At 40.1% G+C, this 20,148-nt stretch overlaps 1 protein-coding gene across 1 annotated transcript in view; it reads right to left on the bottom strand.

The window, feature by feature from the left end:
- The window catches only part of LOC119742763 (serine palmitoyltransferase 2-like), a 42,692-nt gene that overhangs the window by 9,275 nt on the left and 13,269 nt on the right, over nucleotides 1-20,148 (bottom strand). The window contains exons 4-7 of the mRNA XM_038218934.1: nucleotides 13,157-13,311; nucleotides 7,271-7,416; nucleotides 1,418-1,542; nucleotides 409-502 (exon numbers count right to left, since the gene is read on the bottom strand). Of these exons, the coding sequence (XP_038074862.1) occupies nucleotides 409-502; nucleotides 1,418-1,542; nucleotides 7,271-7,416; nucleotides 13,157-13,311 (520 nt within the window). The remainder of the gene's footprint in view (nucleotides 1-408; nucleotides 503-1,417; nucleotides 1,543-7,270; nucleotides 7,417-13,156; nucleotides 13,312-20,148) is intronic.

The following is a 20,148-nucleotide window of genomic DNA, read 5'->3' as shown; positions in this document are numbered from 1 at the left end:
TTTCGTTAAACACCCCTTTGTTTATGGTACGGTATGTGCCTCTCGCGAGTAGCAATAAAAATTTCCTTACGTGGAGATTGGCGCGCGTGTGGCGCGTAATGTGCGATGTGGCGCAGAACGTGGAATTTAGGACTCTATGAAATATGGACTCATTAATGGTATACTGCGCATGTCGAAGTGAAGTTTGTGAACATTCAACCAATAAAAGGGTAAAAGGGACCAGATTTCATGGGAGTCCAAATTTCATGTGATTCCGGAAAAGTTTTTAAAACCAGCCAGTCGGTGTTTTATTAACCGTTTAAAACCACTGACGTGACAGGCTCTCGACCAATACGATATGGGTAAACTGTCTCCGGTATTTATGAATAATAATTATGTGGTGTGGAGGAACTGTGCAGCAATACCAACCGTTGTGCTCAAAGATCCTGACCACTGCTCCAGACAGTCTGGTTCCCAGTACGATAGATGCATGGTTCAGCTTGTCGCTAACAACCAGACAACCCTGAAGTATTACAAGAACAACATGTTTAAAGGCAATATCCAACATTTGCAAACATCCAAAAACAAAACTACCCAATTATTATGAAATACCTTACTTGACTGTAAGTGAATAATAGTCTCAAGCATCCTGTGAAATCATGTGTGTTGTCATTTCCAAGAAAAGTGCAATTTTTATATCAATTTCCAACGATGGTCAGCCTACCATCATTGTAAAAAACCTGACTTCTCCAAATACTGTCCCCATGTTACCAAATTGTGTTACTGCACATGTTGTTTGCAATCGATTATACATCCGTGAATGTTGGGGGGGGGGGGCTGGACGTGGACGTGCCCCCAGCAGATGTCCATGCCCCCCCCTCCTCCTCCCCCCCCCCCTTTAAAATCTTGAATTGAATACAAATATACATCTCTTTCCTTTCGTCGTCCCCCCCTTGAAAAATGTATGCATCTGCAGGTGCCCCCTCATAGGTTTAACCCTAGTTTGCCACTGGTACTCCAATGCAAGGAATAAGTATCTTTGAGATACACCAGCCCAAGAAATATTCCAACAGATATAATCAAACAAATAAAACATGGTTTTTGTTGTTGACAGATTAAGACGTTTACCTAAGAGGTATTTGGTTATGACTACTACTACTCAGAAGGGATTTCTATCAACCTAAAAATCCCAAGGGACATGATATTTAGAATTTCCCCTCTAATGTTAAAAACGTCCCCAGGCTGTCAAAAACTGACAGAGTAACATTAAGGGGCGACCGAAGGTGTAAGACTGAACGCAGATCTGTGAATCCTGATCGAGATGACAGGCGATCGAGATACAGCCAACGCTACCCAGTAGGCTAGCGAGGTGTACGGTGTAAGATGAAAAGATCAAGACATGATCTCCAATCTCCTTAAGATGTCAGGCCATGCTCACCTTTCCAATCAGCGAGGGCATATTGAGAGCGTTAGTAGCGAAGCCCATGGCAAACGTGACAGCATCCTCCTTGCCCGTGAAGCGAGTGACAAGACGATCTAGCTCCGTGTGGATACTTAAATTACCTGCATGGGAGAGAAAGGCGTATATACGGATGAAGGAAGCAAACAGTTAGAGTGGATGGAGGAGTGCCGTGGACTCATGGTCGAGGCATTAAAGTCAAGATGCTGTGGGCTACTCTGAAGATGGAGGGCTTGAATTCAGACTGAATCAAGTGACATGTGTCCTTGGGCAAGTCACTTTATCAGTACCTGCTTTTCTATGTTATGTTTACTTTTTAAATTTGTACAACATTTGTGACGTCAGGCTGAATAGTTCCAAGTGAGCCTGATGGTTTTAGGAATATTTTATAGGCAGAGGGGATAATGTTCGTGTAATAAATAATACTAACAATTTACATTTATAGAGCACCTTTTCCAAAGGATACAAAGCGCAGGAAATAGAACTGTAAAAGTCCTGTAAACGTAGATGTACGATTAGACAATCTTGATTCACAAGTCATTGCACTAGTAATATTGACAAATAGCATATATTTTGCAGTTTTGTTTTTCTGTTTTAAGAAATTAGGAGCTCACAGCACTTACAGTGAATGCTTGAGTACAGAAACAATCTAAGTGTAAAACCATAGGTATAAAAATCCCATGATGAATAAGTACAACTTTATAGGTTTAAGGTTACATGACCTGCACCATGGCAACCATGGCAGGTAGCCATCTTGGTAGAGAAAAGTGTATGGCGGTTCTCAGTGAGTCTTTCTTCACATTTTGTTTTCAAAATAGGATCCCATCGTATGATCCACTTTCCCTGTTGCCGGCCACTATTGCACAACCATGTCGTGTGTTGTACCGGTATATTAGACAGTAGGGCTTATTTTCAGGTGAAATAATGCAAATTCTTTTTCAAATCTGCATAATGGCCACTATACCTGTGACGTGTATAATTGTTAAATTCATGTAATAATCATGCTGACCCAGCACTGCGCATTATTGGCTCTACATTTTTCTCACAGTTAATTGCCTTGTTAAGTGCCCATTAACGACAGACATACTCATCACTAGCCATTATTATCAATGGAAAGATAAGCAGCCAATTGCATGGCGCTGCCAATCATGGCAACAGTCTTCTGTTAACAGTGACAGTGTCCATCTCATGGAGACAGTTCAGCAGTAAGCGCAGCAAATTTCAGAGGCAGGAATTGCATAGAACCAGGGCCAGGTTTCATGGCGCTGCTTAACAGCCAATTTTGTGCCAACAGAGTATCCGTCTATTTCATTGAGACCGTAAGCAGTAAGCACAGCAAAAGGCACGCTTAACCCCAGAGGAAAAGTTGGTTAAATCAGTGACGTAAAAATAGAAATCTCCATGCCCCTCCACTGGGCGTCCCTCCACTTAAATCTAGCTCCCCACTTAACTTGCCCCCCTAGGATGAAAACCTTGGCTACCCCAATGGCAATAGTTAGCACATATGATTTTGGACAACTTTTCTGCTAACAGTTGAGTATCATGGAATGGGCCCCGAGGACCCTGTTAATCATGAAAACTGCCTGAGCCCAGATTCACAAACAGACAAATCTTTGCCCAGCCAAAACCGGTTACTAGCTAATGGACTCTGTGCACGAACCAATAGAGGGCGCTTTGTGATCGCTTTCAAAAGCCCTAATGGGAGGGACACACCATGTGTGCCTGAGGGTTCGTACTTATGGACTTCGAAGCTTATGGACTCCGTGCATGAACTGCTTATGGACTCTGTGCATGAACATAGAGGGCGCTTTGTGATCACTTTCAAAAGCCCCAGTGGGAGAGAAACAGCGTGTGTGTATGCTGGTTCGAACGTGTACCGGTATGGTTTGAATACGTACGACTGTTTTTTTCCTGAATGTGCACAAATTCATAGCAGCTTTGCGTGTGCTACGGACGTCATCAGCAATGCGTTCCAATGTCTCTCCCAGTGGTCTCTCCCAACTCTCCCCTTCTTACCGTTGAGGGGGTACCGGTACTTGTGCACGGAGTCCATATGCCAGTATATGGATTGTGACTGGCGTTCATCCAATTTGATAGATAGCAATCTTCGCAACGCCATGAAGCTAGGCCAGGGTCATTGCACTTTTGTTCCATCGGGAAATGGAATCCACCCGTACTGAATATTATTAACATGTAATGGGAGGCTTTTCTAATAAATGACTATGGCGTATATTACTCGTTTCTTTTCCTTAACGTCTGCTCCATAATTAGGTACACAATGTACTGACTCAAACCATCTGTCAGGTTATTTGAGTACCAATGTATGCAATTTGTGGACAATTGCTACAGGATATGCATTTTCTTGTTAGAAAAATAATAAAAATCCCATCAGACAAAACAGTGTTGTTTGTAAATCCAAAATAGTGACTATAAATCTAAAATAGTGAACATGTATATGAATATTTATATCAATAAAACTTGCAATCACATGTCTGATCCACAAACAAATTTTACAGACCACTGCATGTGTGATTACAATTTTACATTCAAAGACTCAAATATTTGTAGTATTATTATTATTATTTTTTTATTTTTTATTTTGGGTTGTGTGTTTTTTGGGGTTTTTTTTACCCATCCGTCTACAAGTATACTGTATGGTTTTGTGGATTTGTCCAAGGAATATATGCAGCGTAGCACTATGTACATGTAATACAATTGTGCTAATGGGTTACAGCCATACGGATAAGGAAAAAGATGGCAAAAACACAGAACAACTAGCTTTTTATAATGTTGGGCCTTGCTCTATGCTTGCACTAACCTTAATGGGGAAGAGATATGATTTACTAGGAGGGGAAATGGTTCAATCATGCTGAGCTAGGTTTTCTCCAGGCTAACTTTCCTGTTATGTTGTCATGCCAAGAGGATAATAACTGATAATAAGGATATCCTTCTTTTTTTCAAACTCCTACAAATACATGTACTGTTTTCCTTCCTCCACGAGTAGAGGTAGGGTACATTGTCAAGCCAACTTACATACATGTACATACATGTATTATAAGTAAACGTACAATGTTAAGGGCTCTCTATATTCACTGGTTAGTTACTCAAAGAGGTCTTTAACCCTAACCGAACAAAACACATCAAAGTGCACCGGCAGGTTTTGTTTAAATCTGTTGGGATAGGTACAGTACCCCTAACCTGATGGTCTTTAACACTGGGGTTGGCATACCTCCAGAAACCAAGTCCAACAGTGTGTGTGTACTATTTCCCATGTGGTTGTTGGAATTTGCTAGAATGTGTATGGTTCCTAGTAAATTAGGCTGGGGAGTTAGGATTAATGGTACAGTTGAACAAAGAAATTGACTCCAGAATGGGGTTGGAACAGCCGACCTCCGGATTGCTGTTCCGGTGCTCTACCAACTGAGCTACCCAGCCCTACATGTAGTACCGGTATGTTGCCAGTTGCCCATTTTGTCAATGTCTAAGTTGTCAAAGCTGTATCATCCAAGAGAGATCCCTGATTGCTACATGTATATATCCCAGGTTCGCTGAGGATGCATCATGACTTTGGATGTGATCCCTGGCTACAATATGCAATGAACAAAGACAAATTGAGGAACTGCAAACACATACAATGTAGGGCTGGAAAGTTCGAGTAATTTTTTTTTGTTCAACATTAAAATTATTAAAAACGCACCTGGTCATAAAGTTTTGCTTCGTGGTTAATTTGAAGGGGGAAAAAAAAGTGAAATCAGTGTAGTTACAGTCGAGTCAACCCCTGAGATGTTTCAAATCACAACTATTCAAGCCTAAATTTTTCTATTTTGAGTGACAGGCTTAAAATTACACACGAGTCCATGGGAAATAAGTGGCTGCAGCCACTTCGCATAGACTTGTATGTAATTGAAAGCTGTAGCCAAGTAATTCGGACACGGCCTTAACCTTGGAAAACATGGATCCCAGACTGGCTTTGACAAGAATCTCAACGACTATGAACTGTAGCTATCATCTTTAACCTAACTTGTTGATACAGAGCACAAGTATCCCCTACCAATATTAACAATGGCAAGTTAGAAAAAAAAAACACCTTTTTGACATTAAAAATCAACTTGCAAAAGTTTTATCTCAAAGAAATGAAACTTAGAACTGGAAGTTTCTTTCTTTTTAACATCAATGCACCATATGTGATACCGAACATTGGGTAAACAGTTTCCAGAAACACGCAAATGAAACACTGTGTCATTTCTAGTTTCTGACCTGTGGTTGAACTTGAGATGGTTCTTAATCTGACCCTGTCAGCTGAGGATATAAACAATTCCAATACTTCCAGCCTCCCCTGACTCATTTCGTGCTGCCTTTTTGTGACTTCAATTGCCCAACATTCAGCATATTCTTTTCCCTTGCGTGGTTTAACTGTCTACACCACTAATCCACCTAAGAGTTAACCTTGTCACCTGCGACCAACCTATTCCTGGAAATGATTATTATTACAGTAGGAGTAGGGGGGGGGTGGTTGTCGTCGAAGTTTCAAGCGATGGATTGCAAAGCACACCTTGAATAAAGTTACAAAAACATGTTAAGTCACCCGGGTGCCGTCATTTCATTAATCCTACAAATTCCTGAGGATTTTGTTAGGAACTGGGTGGATTAGAGTTAAGGGTAAGTCCTAGCAAACCACAGCCTCATTCGATAGAAAGAGAGCCATCTTGACACAAGAAAGCTATAAAATCCTTCGTGGGGACTGAAACCCAGGACCTTCTCTTTCTCCAGTGCTTAACCCCTCCCCTGGTATCTTTCCTCCGAAGCTTTTTAAATCCTAGAAAAAAAAAACTTAAGCCATTTCTAGACGCCGTGCTTTTACCCTGCCGAACTCAATTAATTTGACTTTTTTTTATATAATTCGGCACGGCGATAGCACAGCATTTAGAACCATTTGGCTTGACGAATTGAGTTTGGCATGGCAACACCCTTTAGGGCGCCAGGGTTGTCACGCTATCACTGTTCCGAATGGCAGTGGCACAGCACTGTTCTTAACGATGTGCCATTCCCGTGCCCAACTCAATTCAATTCGAAGTTGGGGCAAACATTTTAGGTCCCGTATGCATCATGGGGAGGGGGAGTGAAATTAACACGAATAGTTTGAGCACACTGAATGTTCATTGAACTGCTTGAGCTGCTTTAAGTTTTTAACCTGGTCCATTACTCCAGATGCATTAAGGTTTGACTATTACGTTCGGCGTTTAGAGTAACTGCAGTGCTGTAGATGAGCTGTTGCTGCGATCATTTCAATTAAGTTCGGCGTGGCAGTAGCGAGGTGTCTAGAACTGGCCAAGCCCTCTGCAGTAACCCTTGGACTTAAGGCCAAAAAAAAAGTTTTCGGTTTCTGGTATGGAGCTTGCCCAAAAAATTCTGCGGCGACGCGGCTTTTTTTTTTTTTTTTACCGTTTTTTTTTTTGCTTCAAATGTATGCCGATAACTGCAAATGGTGCCCGACTAAACTTAGTGCAAATTTATGGGAGTCCAGAGAGGCCACATAAAGCTTAATTCTCGATCATAACCCCATCTAAAAACACGTTAAAATTGTGCAGCAGCAGGATTCCAGTCAAACCAGTGAGTTTGGCGGTTATGAGACATCATCTATTATTGAAAAAAAAACTTGTTCATTTTGCCGACGCGCATGGCTACGGCGACGCGCGTGCGTACCAGAAACAGGAGACTTTTTTTTTTTGGCCTAAAAGCCCCACATCAAGAAGATCAAATTCTAAGGAAAAATTCGATTCGGCGGGACTCTGGAGTGCCAGTCCAAACAGGTGTAAATGACCGAACTCTTACCTAGTTCCCGTCTTGGACTGCATATACCAGACCCATACGTCTTTGTCGCCACCTCCACTTGAGCTGAACGTGGACCAGAATTCTCAGCAAAGCCCAGGTAGTTATAGGAACCCAGGTTGACACTTCGCTTTATATTCCCAGTCAAACTGTATCAAGAACAAGGAAAACAAATAGAGACAATCATTAATACAAGGTCTTCATATCGATCTCGCCATCAGCGATATTTGTATCAACCTGAAACTGAAATCAACCTCATTAACTCCTGAGTAATGGTCTTTCGACCCGTTGGCGAAAGGGAATGTTGACAGTTTTGTACTGTACTACAAGATTTATAATCACTGCCACAGCAGCCAAGGACATTTTCATCCATTTCTGGCAAACACTCAGTGGATAGATCCCTAGCTGAATTTAAATAACAAAAAACTCTTCAAACCATTCATGGGTAAAAAAAAAAATGCCTTCTCGAAGTTCTAAAATTCTTGGTTATTAAATGCCAACTTTTGTTATAACAAAATGTTTTACTGAGGAGCAGTGCTGTAGTCGAGACCGGATAGGCCGAGACCGAGACCAAGACCGAGACCTGAAGTTGCGAGACCGAGACCGAGACCGAGACCAGCCCCTTCAAGGCGGACCGAGACCGAGACCGAAATGGTCCGAGACCGAGACCGAGACCGAGACCGCGGATAATAAATAACAATAATCTAAATAAACAACAAGACACTAATTACAGCTGAACAGTCTGTCCTTGAGATGTTGATGTTCATGGGGATGTGAAGGAAGTGATTGAAAGTTAGGAATCACTTGTACCTGCTTAATTGTGTCATGCGAGTGCTCTTCGTGTTTACTTCATGCCATAAGTTACAACATGGCAACAGAATTTGTTATTGTCACAATCAATTAAAAAAATTGGAAACAACCTAATTTAAAGAAGGGGAAAACCTTATTTGATGAACTCCATATATTTTTGCCACATTTAAAAATTTTTTTTTTTTTTTAATTGTTTAACTACTATAAAGTGTAAATCTGATGAAGAAACTCTAACGTAGGAGTACGACAATTTGTACTAGTTTTTGCAAAACTTGAACATGTTGAAACTTGACAAAAGTAAAAAGTTAAAGGTGAATGTTTCATCTGTTATAGGAACTCGGACCCTAAACTCCACAGCCACCCCTTGGTTTCAGCAATGACCACTAACGGATATTTAAATGCAACTTTAATTTTAAATTGGACCTCCTTGTAAACCTGATTCGAAAAAAATTTGGAGCAAGAAAATATTTATTTATTTTTTAAAATTTCAGTCATGGAATATAGATTTGTACATGTAGACCAAAAAATTGAGAGATGGTAGCCAGATATGGATTGGTCTGCCCCCCCCCATCCCTCTTTGCGATTCTCCTTCCAACCCTGCATGTTTGTGTGTCCCCTACATGTTTGTTTCTTGTTCCTCTGTCATTTACCTCTGAAGAAGGCCTGGCTAAGGCTGAAATGTAATGCCACTTTATTTTTGTTTAATGTCAATAACGTTACATATACTATAGAAGATTGATGAACCCTATTTGCCTGATCTATCTTCTGTTAATCTGCCCGCCGTCATCATCGTCATTAAGCTAATTGAGAATATGGCCGACACAATAGAAGGGCGCAGTCACAAACTGAATGTGGTGGGCGAGATGTACTTTTAGGATTCATGGCTCAGTGCGCACGTGCGTACGAATTGATAAATATCCATTAATAAATATACTGAAAAAAAAAACGTTTTCCCGCCTCCACGAATAAAGGAAAAATTGAAAAGGAAAATAGAAAAAAAATCACCAATATTTCTAGGGAAAAAGAGTTGAATTGTTCCCATATTCAAAATACAAAATCTGACGGTAAAAATAATGTTTCAGTCTTGATTCATAAGATTTAAATCTCAGTTGTATTTGGAATCAATGAGGATGGCTATAAAGTGCTTGTTTCAACAGATCATCCCACAATAAGAACGAGAAATAAGAAGAGGAGCAATGGTTATTGGACTATGCCTCACTCACTAGAAAGTGAAGAGAGACAAGTCCATTAGCATCACACTGCAGTCCCATTTACCCTAAACTGATTCTTTACTTAACCCTAAAAGGGCCGGGGGCGGAATCCGCCCCCCTCACTTTTTGGCTGGTCTCGACTCGAGACCAGCCAAAATATCGAGACCAAAGGGGACCGAGACCGAGACCAAGACCGAGACCACAGCTCCCGAGACCGAGACCGAGACCGAGACCGAGACCGGCAAAAAGTGGTCTCGAGACCGAGACCGAGACCGGTCTCGAGACCTACATGTACATGTACAACACTGCTGAGGAGAAGTTTTCCCCAAATGTCTTGTCAATTTGCGTTGTTTTACATTTATACTTGGTCAAGTTAAATACAAAATTCAGTGTCCCTTCCCATTGAGTTGACTGACTACAAATTGGCACAATGATCTGGTGTCTGAAACCTTAGACAAAGTTGGTCATTTTTAGTACAGATACAATATTTCCGGTGATTGTTTTGGCCCACTTTCAACACTACATGCACCAGTAGACTAAACTTGTCGCTCCAAATTTATCAATGAAGCATCAAGTCATACACTTGAGACAAAATGTACAGAAAAGGCTGTCTTGCAGCTATATAATCATTGCAAGGAAATGAGATCATCCCTAGCTAGTGATCAGCTTATCCTAGATCATCAGAAATTATGTTTAACAAGTGTAATCGATAACTGTGAAAAGTAAATTTGCTTGATAGATCAGCTAGCCTTGTGCAAACAGCTACTTGTCCTGGTACATGTACACAGAGTGATAACCTACATATACCGGTACAATCTTCCCGATAATCATGTCTGGCCATTGGTTGATTTGCAAACTGACTGATCAAAGCATAGACCATTTAATATTTGCTTTTTTTCAGTGCAAATATTGACTCTACTTATCTTTGATTGAGCAGTATGAGGTATTGATTGGCCCACAGAATGCATACATGCACAGGTACAAAACATCAATAAGGAAATGAAGTTGAGTCTTCTCTATAATAGTGTTAGGCCTATGGTTTTATAACGAAATGATAAGCTTACAATGTACCGGTAGGCTTACTGTATAATAGCTATTACTTAATCGCCTTTTCTTTTACCCCTTTCCCCCCCCCCCCCCCCCCTTTTCTACATTATACATCCTCCCTTGAGACAGAGCTGGGCACTGGCCGTAGCGGATAAACATGACCCCCCCCCCCTCCCCCCCATTTTCATTTTCAGGAATACAAAACTCAAAGCTTGAAAGGTCTTTTTAATATTTTTCTCAGTATTTTACTTTTTTGACGTGTTGATAAATGCGAACTTTCAATGGCCATAACTTGTCAACGGAATGTCTGATTAAGTGCAACAAACAGTATTGTAAAGAGAATTTTATTCTTTTTCCTAATACCTGCAGACCCTCGTTTCGACCTGCGCTCGGTTCTGTCTCATTTTGACAGAACGCCTCATTATGTATATGATTTGTATATTTGTGGTTGAATAGCAATAAATGTTGCATTGAATTGAACTGAATTGAATACATGTAGGTACATGTACATCTTAAACGTGCATGACATACAGAACATGCATGATGGAAAATTTATCTATTATTTATCCGGTGAAACTGGGAGAAACTGTACAGACAAAGCATGCATAATAAAGCTGGTCCCAGAGTGCACAAAATTCTATTCAATTGATTCAGAATGGCTATTCATTTCAAATCTTTCCATGCATCTGGTCTACACAATGATCGTGCCAGATTTAGCCAAGGGTAATCCTCTACGACAGCACTTTACAGTCAGTCAGTTAGTCAGTCAGATCTGTAAAAGAAGGACATGAGGCTGGCTCTCTGGTAACAGCAAAAATAATAACATACATGTACACATATCTTAGATTTATGGATGAATAAGGATTAAATGTACCGGTAGCACTTGTCTGAGTTCAAGATTACAAAGTGGACTGATCAATACCTTTTGTTGTTAATTTCAGGAAATTAAAATATAAAAACATATAGAACAATTTTATGCATTGCAATTTTGTACAAGTATGTATGAAACGACTCATCTGTAGAAGAAATTGCAAGTTATAATTGCATTAAATGCATAATTATCATCTCTCCATGATAACATTTGGTGACTCAGCCCACCATTACTGGTACCACAGAATGCTAATGAGTTGCTGATACAAACTGACCTAAATTGTAATTTAATAAATGTAATTTGTGCCACAAGTGCCGGTACTGTGAAATGAAGAAAATATATATTGATTTCGTGACAGCTTCAGCCAGATCCAAACCACTCTGAATTTCCAAAAATAAGTATCAAGTACAACACAGCAAGACACTGCAGTGCTTCTTCTAGTCTAGATTCTGATGTTTGAGACTGTTCATGAAAATCTGTCTCAGTCAGAGGGTGGCTGTGATTGCGCTGCTAGTGCTATCAAAAGCACACCATAAACCTTCAACTCTGTATACATACATGAATAGTATGTACATGTACAGTGGGTCCTAGCTCTATGGTATGTATGTACATTAAATATTTGTGCAATGGCATTATACGGTACATGTAGAGTATGCATGGGTCATTCTACAAATTCCTGTCTCCTCTGAACTCAAGGTCATTAAGAATGACTTCAAATAATGTTTTATTTGTTGAGTAGGCCTAGGTAGTGTGCTATTCCATATAGCAAGGGCTACTCATAATCTCTCTTGGAGGATGCATCCAGACTTATAAAATCAAAGATGTCGGATGTACCGTACATGCACAAAATGTAACAGGACATGAACAAAATGGACCCCAAATTAATTTACACAATATGTACAGTGTACTTGTACACAGTGTATGTTCTGTGCAAGGGCGAATCCAGAATCAAATTTTTGGGGGGAGCCAAGAGGGCTCGAGTATTTTGTTCTAAAAGGCGAAGGGAATAAAGTATAGTATTTGTGCGCAGGCTATTTCCACACAGTAATATTAAAACTGAAAGGAACAGGTAGCTGATGGCCAACAAGGGAGAGACACAACGTTTTAATTATTTGCTTAATATTAAAGACAAACAGGTGTCTTCAGGCCCCCCCCCCTTTGGTGGTGTCCCCCCCCCCCCCCCCCCCCCCACATCCACTAATGGTGCTGTGCACTACTATGTACATGTACATACGTGTACAGGCTTAAATCTGTTCACCTACACATGTGTACTGTACGTACATGTACATGCACTGTACATCATAAATGCAATTATCACATGTATTCTGCAGAGAAGGCCCCCTCCTCTATCAATGTCTATCATGTACTCCATCAGTCACACTGCCTGCTGCCCTTGATCAAATTACAATTCACTTTACACTGAAATGGAAGCTGCTTCACTCTAGATGCTATTTCATAAAATCCCATCTAGTTGAACATGCTAATTTGACCTCATTTATCATAAATGTGTAACGCAGGCTATACAGTGCATCTAATATAACCAGAGATTTCCTTTCAGTAATGATGTATCAATAGTTTATAAAGGTTTAGAAAGGTTTTAAAGCGTCTTGCCTCAAACTCAAAGCACTGTATATTTTTTAAAGATGAAATGTGGTTGCAATTTTGTTTTCATCAAAACATTAGCTAGAATATGTCTGGTATGTAAAATTACTGAAATATTAAAGAAAATTCTTTACAAAAACAATCAGAGAATATACCTGAACAAAAACACACCATATTAAAAAAGGAAAAGAAAATAGTTTTATTATGTGAATAGGTTTCTTAAGGATTATTTGACAATGTAAACTACTCCCCCCCCAAAAAAAAAGTACTCCCCGTCCCCGCCCCCCCCCCCCCCCCCCAAAAAAAGGGGGTGAGAAAGATTTCTGCATAGTGTCCATTTCTACTCACTTGAGAGTCCAGTTGTAGTCCGGTGTAGAATACTCCATGATATCAAACTGGGCACCAGGGACGCCGGCTACCGGAATGTGTCCACAGTCCCTCCCTCGCATGTAGATATTGCGGCCGAAGAAATTCACAAAATCTGAGAACAGGGGGACAAAGTCCTGCACAGACAATGGGGAAAAAAAGAGAGACAGATTTTCAATAATATTTTGAATGGAGAGACGCACATATGGAGAGACACACAATGACAAGATGCTTGACAATGGAATACGAATTAATCTACCTAATCTGGATGACCTTGAATTATACACTAATTGAAAAACCTCCGTTCATCAGCACGTTTTTCTAGATGTGTATGCGACCAATTCTTCAGTGTTCTGGTTTACATTGCTTTCATTTGGTTTGCCTGTTCAGCGAGCATTTTTCAATTAACCTTTTGAGGTTAATGGAAGGCAAATGTTTCATGACATTTACCAGGGCTTGAATTGAACGACGGCCACGACGGCCAGTGCCGTCGTTGCCTTCTTACTGGCCGAGGTGCCCCACAAAAAATCCCTGTCTTCACTGCCAGTTTTGCCTTGCCCCATAATTACCTTGGCCGTCGTGCCCTTTTTGCAAAAACATCTATCAGGCTATTAAAACAACTACAATCCTTGATTCCAGTTGTTTTTCCACACATTGACAATGTATTTCGATGTCATCCCAGCCCGATCAGTTGTCTTAATATCTCGCCGAATCAATCACACGCGCGCAGTACGGCCGTGGCCGGCCGGCCAAACGCCGGCGATTCCCCACTGTATGTACATGATGTACACACACGTACATGTACACTACTGACAACTGAATCTCCAGTTCCTGTATGTGCCGATACTTCAAGTAGCGACACCCCCGCTAAATATATGTCTGTATTCGTACACACACATACCAGCAGGAGTAAGTACGGCAGATCTTACGTGCAGTCAACAGACTTTCTTTTTCTCAGTGCTTGCATGCGCGGTACATACAGAACACATTGATGTTCGTGTACGAGGCAAACGAGCTCGGGGCATAGTAAAAACACGCGTGCACATGGCGTTTCGAATTCCGATTGTTAAAAGCGGACATTGTAAATGGCGATCGTGTATTATTTATGGGCCCGATTCCCTAAGAGAACAAAATCAACTTTTAAGCCACATTAAGAACATGCAGGTAGGTTATAGATAGAGGGAAGGGTTTCGAATTTTTAAGGGGAATTTGGAGGGAAAACGATAACGAAAAAACGCAACACGAAAATAGAGATGGCGATCGCACGTCACCAACCATAAAACCGCTTACAAAAAACGTAATTTCTATCCCCCAAAAGTGTTCAAAATTACAAAACAGGTGCCATATAAGCTGAGAGAAGTCTGCTTTAGGTTGAAAAGGTAATTTTTTGAATGAAAAAAACACCTTTGACTCAAATTTGATCGAAACTAAAGAGGGGCCATAAACTACATGATCGCCGATATAAATTCGCATATTTTTTTTAGCCGGCCTCTGTGCCCCTTCTGCAGATATTAGTTTGGCCTTGGTGCCCTCCCAACTGGCCTTGGTGCCCTCTATAATTTTGCTCCATTCAAGGCCAAAGTGGCCTTGCCCTAAAAATTCCCAAATTCAAGGCCTGATTTACACATTCACTGACATTTTTCATCATTTATTAGATGATGGTCGATGACGATGATGAGTATTATTACATTAAAATCATTAATACGTTAGCTAAATTTGCCGTACATCAGCTATGTTATAGTATACATGTAACTGAAATGCATTCTTCTCGGGCCACATTGTAAGTTGCTGTACCGGTATTTACATGTAACTTCTTTTTAACTCATTAGCACTTATACTCCCCCCACCCCCACCGCCCTGCCTGTTACTCCTCATACCGCCTCAATCTGCCCCAGCACTCTACGGTTTTATAGAATAGTGGAGGAGTACATGTTATACATTACAATGTAATACAATTGAATTCAAGTGCTAAAGGATTAAATATCACGCCTACCGATACATTCATTCTAGGTATTTAATTCTCATCCACTTAACGTAGTATGCAGAACTCACCTAACGCGGTAGAATCACGTCAACGCAGCTTGTGAAACATTGTCCAATTACATGATATACAAACGGACGCGGAACGTGCAAAATCTGAGACCAGCAAAACTTAGTGTACAAAAACGCCATAGAGTTGTATAAGGGGCGTGGCTAACTAGCAAACGGCGATATACATGTAGGTCAATAGATGCATTTTGCACAAAAAAATAATAAAATTACTAAGTTATAGTGTGACAGTTACAAAATGAGAAAAGCTTTTCTGTTTATGGGACGGCATCATTTATTTCCCATTTCTTACAAGATTCCCCGTGTTATTAATACGGATAAATTGTATTGATATTTGAATACTCATGTAAGAATATCAGACATACAAATGTATGTGTACGTACCGGTACCGAGCATGCACGTGTATGGTTATATTATGCAGTGTAGTGCATGCACAGGACATGTACCATATGACCATACATGTTCATGTACATGTACATGTACCGTACATGCACCATGCATAATATTATAAACAAACACTATAAAACTGTCAATTCTAAAATGGCACTCTGAATTGTACGTACATGAAGGTGTATACAGTAATTACGCACTGTCGGATAACATGTGATTCATCACAATTGATGACCTACCCAAATGATAATTACTGGGCTTTATTTTTTGTGGTTTCCATCGTGTGTACACGCTTTTCTTCAACGGTCTGCATAATTTTGGGATAATGAAGGAAGAACTACTGCTCCTATTAGATGTACATGTAGTATGTTGAATGAGTTCACTTCCATGGGTAAAATTTGACACAAAAACTGCTTCAAAATTTGATCCAGAACAATTTACATCTTTTGAGCTGTCTCAGGCAGAGTGTCAAATTTCTTCATTAGATATTTAGAGAATGCACTAATGGGACTCGGCACATGCACAACTGTACATGTTTCAGGTTTGGACAGAATTGGGTTATGATCTGAAAATGTCTCATGTCCATCCATAATTTCCCCCTCTGCGTGTACACACAGAAATGGCTTTCTCTCGCTGGCATCACAGCAGCCAAACTCAATCGAGTAACTGTTTTTAAGAGTTAAGAATTTCTTTCTTAATTTGATATCTAGCCATGCTTTGACTGCAGGTGATGCCAGCTGTACCTACCGGCACATGTACCAGTTACCTCTTTTGTCTGCTGATGGAATTTGACTTGTCACAGTGTTTAAAATGGGAGTGTGATCTGATTGTGTTTAAACCAGTCTGTACACAAATGCATGGCAGTGGAAGTGGAAGACATTTTTGACTGTCTGTGACTGATCAAGCAATAGGGGGGATACACACAATTAAACTCATCACCTATAAAGGGCTTTCATTTTATATGTTGGTGAATGGTGATGATTTATCATTTGCGATGAAATCATCTATTTAGTGTCTGACAGGATGATTGGATTTCTTTATGTTGAACACTGATGGTCTTATGGTCTTCTCATTTCCAACATGCACAAAACTGTTTAATCAGTGGACATTTTGAGTATATTATGTCTATAATGTGTTGTATACCGGTACCTTAACATTTGATCCTTATGTTGCAGTGTTGCATCATCTTCATGTAATTTCATTTGTGTGTAATATTGTTCCGTCCCTTTTTGTGTTGTACTTACATGATGTACATGTACCAGTAGTTATTGTATCTCTTTGCCTTGAGCATCTCATTATAAAAAGGTGGATGCAGCACATTATATAGTTTCTATAAATGTATTTATTTATTTATTTTGTGGTACTTTTTGTTGTTGTTGTTGTTTTTTTGGGTGGGGGGGGGGTGGTCACATCTTGTCATCTTGCCCCAGCAAGAATAAAGGATGTTCATTTCAGGCTACAAAATCACATTAATCATTAAAGACAACATCTAATAATAGACAGTTCACTGTTCATTTCCAATTAACCCTCATTAATTTATACACTGTATCATGGTTAATGTAAGACTCCAAGGCAGTTCTGTAAATTCAGACGTGCATGCATGTCAGACACTTTAATGAGCTGCTGTTGGAAAATTGACTGTTATACTTCACTAGTAATAGTTGATACATGTATAATGAGTAGAAAACAATAAACAAAACTAAGGTACCATCACCTTTAAACGACCTTGTACGACCTATGTTGGATTTTTCGGAATTGCCCTCAAACCACATACCGTACCGGTATGCTCAAAACAATGCAATTCAGGGAGCTGTGCAGTCTGCATACGTACATATACATGTACATGTACACTTACACACATACATTTGCACTGACAGCGACAGAATGTAAGCAAGGGAGCCCACTGATATGTCACAGTGGTTAGATAGCATCTTGCATTGTAATGCTATTTTTACCTTTTGTACGTATGTAAGTGCGCGGCTAGTTAAGCAAATGTTAAAGTTGAGCAATTCAATTACTGCAGAAATTAGGCAGAATTATTGTTCAGTGTCATGTACTGTACAAGATGTCGTTTATATAGTACAGGTCTAGACTACACACACTGGTTCGGGGGACCAACCAGTTTTCTAAAATATCAGATGAAGAAAGTAATAAATCTTTATAATACAGAAAAAAATCTCCTTTTTTTTGGCAGGTGGGAGGGATTTCCCTCCTTTTCAATTTACTGTTTTACCTTCTGTTTGATTGTTTGGGGGAACAAACAAAAACAATGAAACAGATACTTTTCCAAACCCCCTCCCTCCTCCCAGGCCCTAGCCAACGCCCACTAGTCTACCTGTCTCACTGCCTACAATCGTGTACAACCCTGTAGACTTTAGTCCACAGTCTACACAGGGATGACAGTGCCATGATCACACCATCCCTACATTCCCTGTCATTGTTCCACCTGCCATTCACACACTGTGCATTCAACAGCTGACTGAGCAGCGTGTGCACAAGCAACTGTGTCCACACAAAACATCGGTTGTGATCACCCCATCCCATCACACCCAGGCCTGCCCTAAATATAACCATAGCATGAGGCCGGTGCATGGTTGGGGTACAGGACTTGAAGACCTAGGTCACGTTACAAGAGATTCCCTGGTTCATTGCCAATTTAGATTTGGCCTTATGCCTAAAGATATAATTGTAATACACCAGTACTTTTCTGCTGTTGGGGAAATTTAAAGTAATTCTGGATTCAAACTAAAGCAATTTTTTTTACTGAAATGGACTACTTTCTTTATACATCAACAAAATATAAAAGGACACAGTAACCTAAAACTGAGTTTTTGCACTTCATTCACATACCGGTAATTTTGTACACTTGGTTCTGTCTGAGGGCTTGTGAGAAAAATAAATCACAAGCTTGCTTTAAGATTCCAACCCATAGCCTCCAGTTTAGTTACAGGTGTAAAACCGTCTTCAACACTTAACCATACACTTCCTTGAATCGGCTGGTTGATTTAATTCAGTTACAGCACACTAACAGCAACTACAATTAATGGCTTTTAATAACTTAATTTTTGTGTCATGCAGATGCTGTACATGTATAAATGCAGCTTTTAATAATAAGGATTTTACCATTCACTGACAATTAAATACAATCCAATGATAAAATAACATCTCCCAACACTGAAAAATGTCAACAAGAGGCATGGAACCTCTTAAAAAGTGTAATCAAATGAGCAAATCTTTGTGATTTGGTTTGTGCAATACGGCTTTGCAACAAGCCCATGAAGTAAATGTACAGTACATGTACATTTACACTGTCAAGCTATGGCTTGAGCAGGAATGGCAACTGCCCTGCCCATGAATGCAAGTGACAGACACATTGCCTAGGCACAGTGGCATCCCTGTGAGAATGGCATTAAGCCTTTTCATTGGTACTGGTACAAGTATGAAAACCGAAAATTCATCCCTGCTTTTACCGGCAGCTTCATGAATCACAGACAGTCAAAATTTAAATCTTGTTGCCCTGCCATGCCTTTTACACAGGCTAGTCACCAACAGGCGGATCATATTTCTTGTAGGCACTGTGACAGTCAAATTCCATCAACAGACAAAAGCAGGTAACTGGTAGGCACAGCTGGCTTGTCAATCTCCTACAGTCAAAGCACAGCTACGTATCAGGTTTTATAACAATTGCAGCCAGTCAAACCTGCTTTTAATATATAAAAAAAAGCCACCTGATATATTTGACTGCTGGGCTGGCCTTGTTGAAATTGCCAGTCAGAGAGGGAGGGTTCAGAGAGGAAGGGTTCAGGGACGGAGGCGTCCCCCTCTTTTGTTTTGGTCATTGTGTTCCCAGAATCTCAGGAATTCTTTTGACATACATGTATCTAAGGGGACGTGTTAGGTAACAATGATCTATGAATGTGTATAGGATATGGGGACCCTGGGTAGTACCCTCCGTCTCAAATCGCGCACGGTATGGGGAAAACTACACAAGCAAACATTACCTTCACAACATGTACATTCTACCTAACAGCGTTTTTCCCCCCTGGAAACAGTATTTTTTATGGGAGGTACATAATGTATGTCCAAAAAGCTAATTGCTTTTGTCAATTTCCTGCGTTCACCTTATTGCTTCTGTACAGGTGTGCATTGTAAACATGTACCCCGGTATTCATCCAGGAAACTGAATCCTATAATGAATTCCGTCTATAAACATCCTGTTTTCACATCCTGCACACCGGAATGGAATATAACGACCTTTTTTTTACCAGCAAAATTACAGGAAATTGACTTTTGGTACTTCAAGAGTCTCCTTCAGAATTTCCAATTACCGGTATAGTCAAAGCTTAAAGCCACACATGTTGATATACTAATTATACTCAACATTCATGACTACAAAACAAATTTTCAAAATGATCACAAAAATCCTCCAAGATAGTAAAAAAAAAATGACATACATGTACATGATGTAGAACCCCAAAAGTCCGAAACCTCTTCGTTTGGAACAAAACGGCTGGATCTCATACAATAGTTTATGG

This window comes from Patiria miniata, unplaced genomic scaffold (genome assembly GCF_015706575.1).
Source record: "Patiria miniata isolate m_02_andy unplaced genomic scaffold, ASM1570657v1 HiC_scaffold_6, whole genome shotgun sequence".
Classification (NCBI taxonomy): domain Eukaryota; kingdom Metazoa; phylum Echinodermata; class Asteroidea; order Valvatida; family Asterinidae; genus Patiria; species Patiria miniata.
Note: the sequence above shows the minus strand (reverse complement) of the source record. Positions and strands in the feature narration are given on the sequence as shown.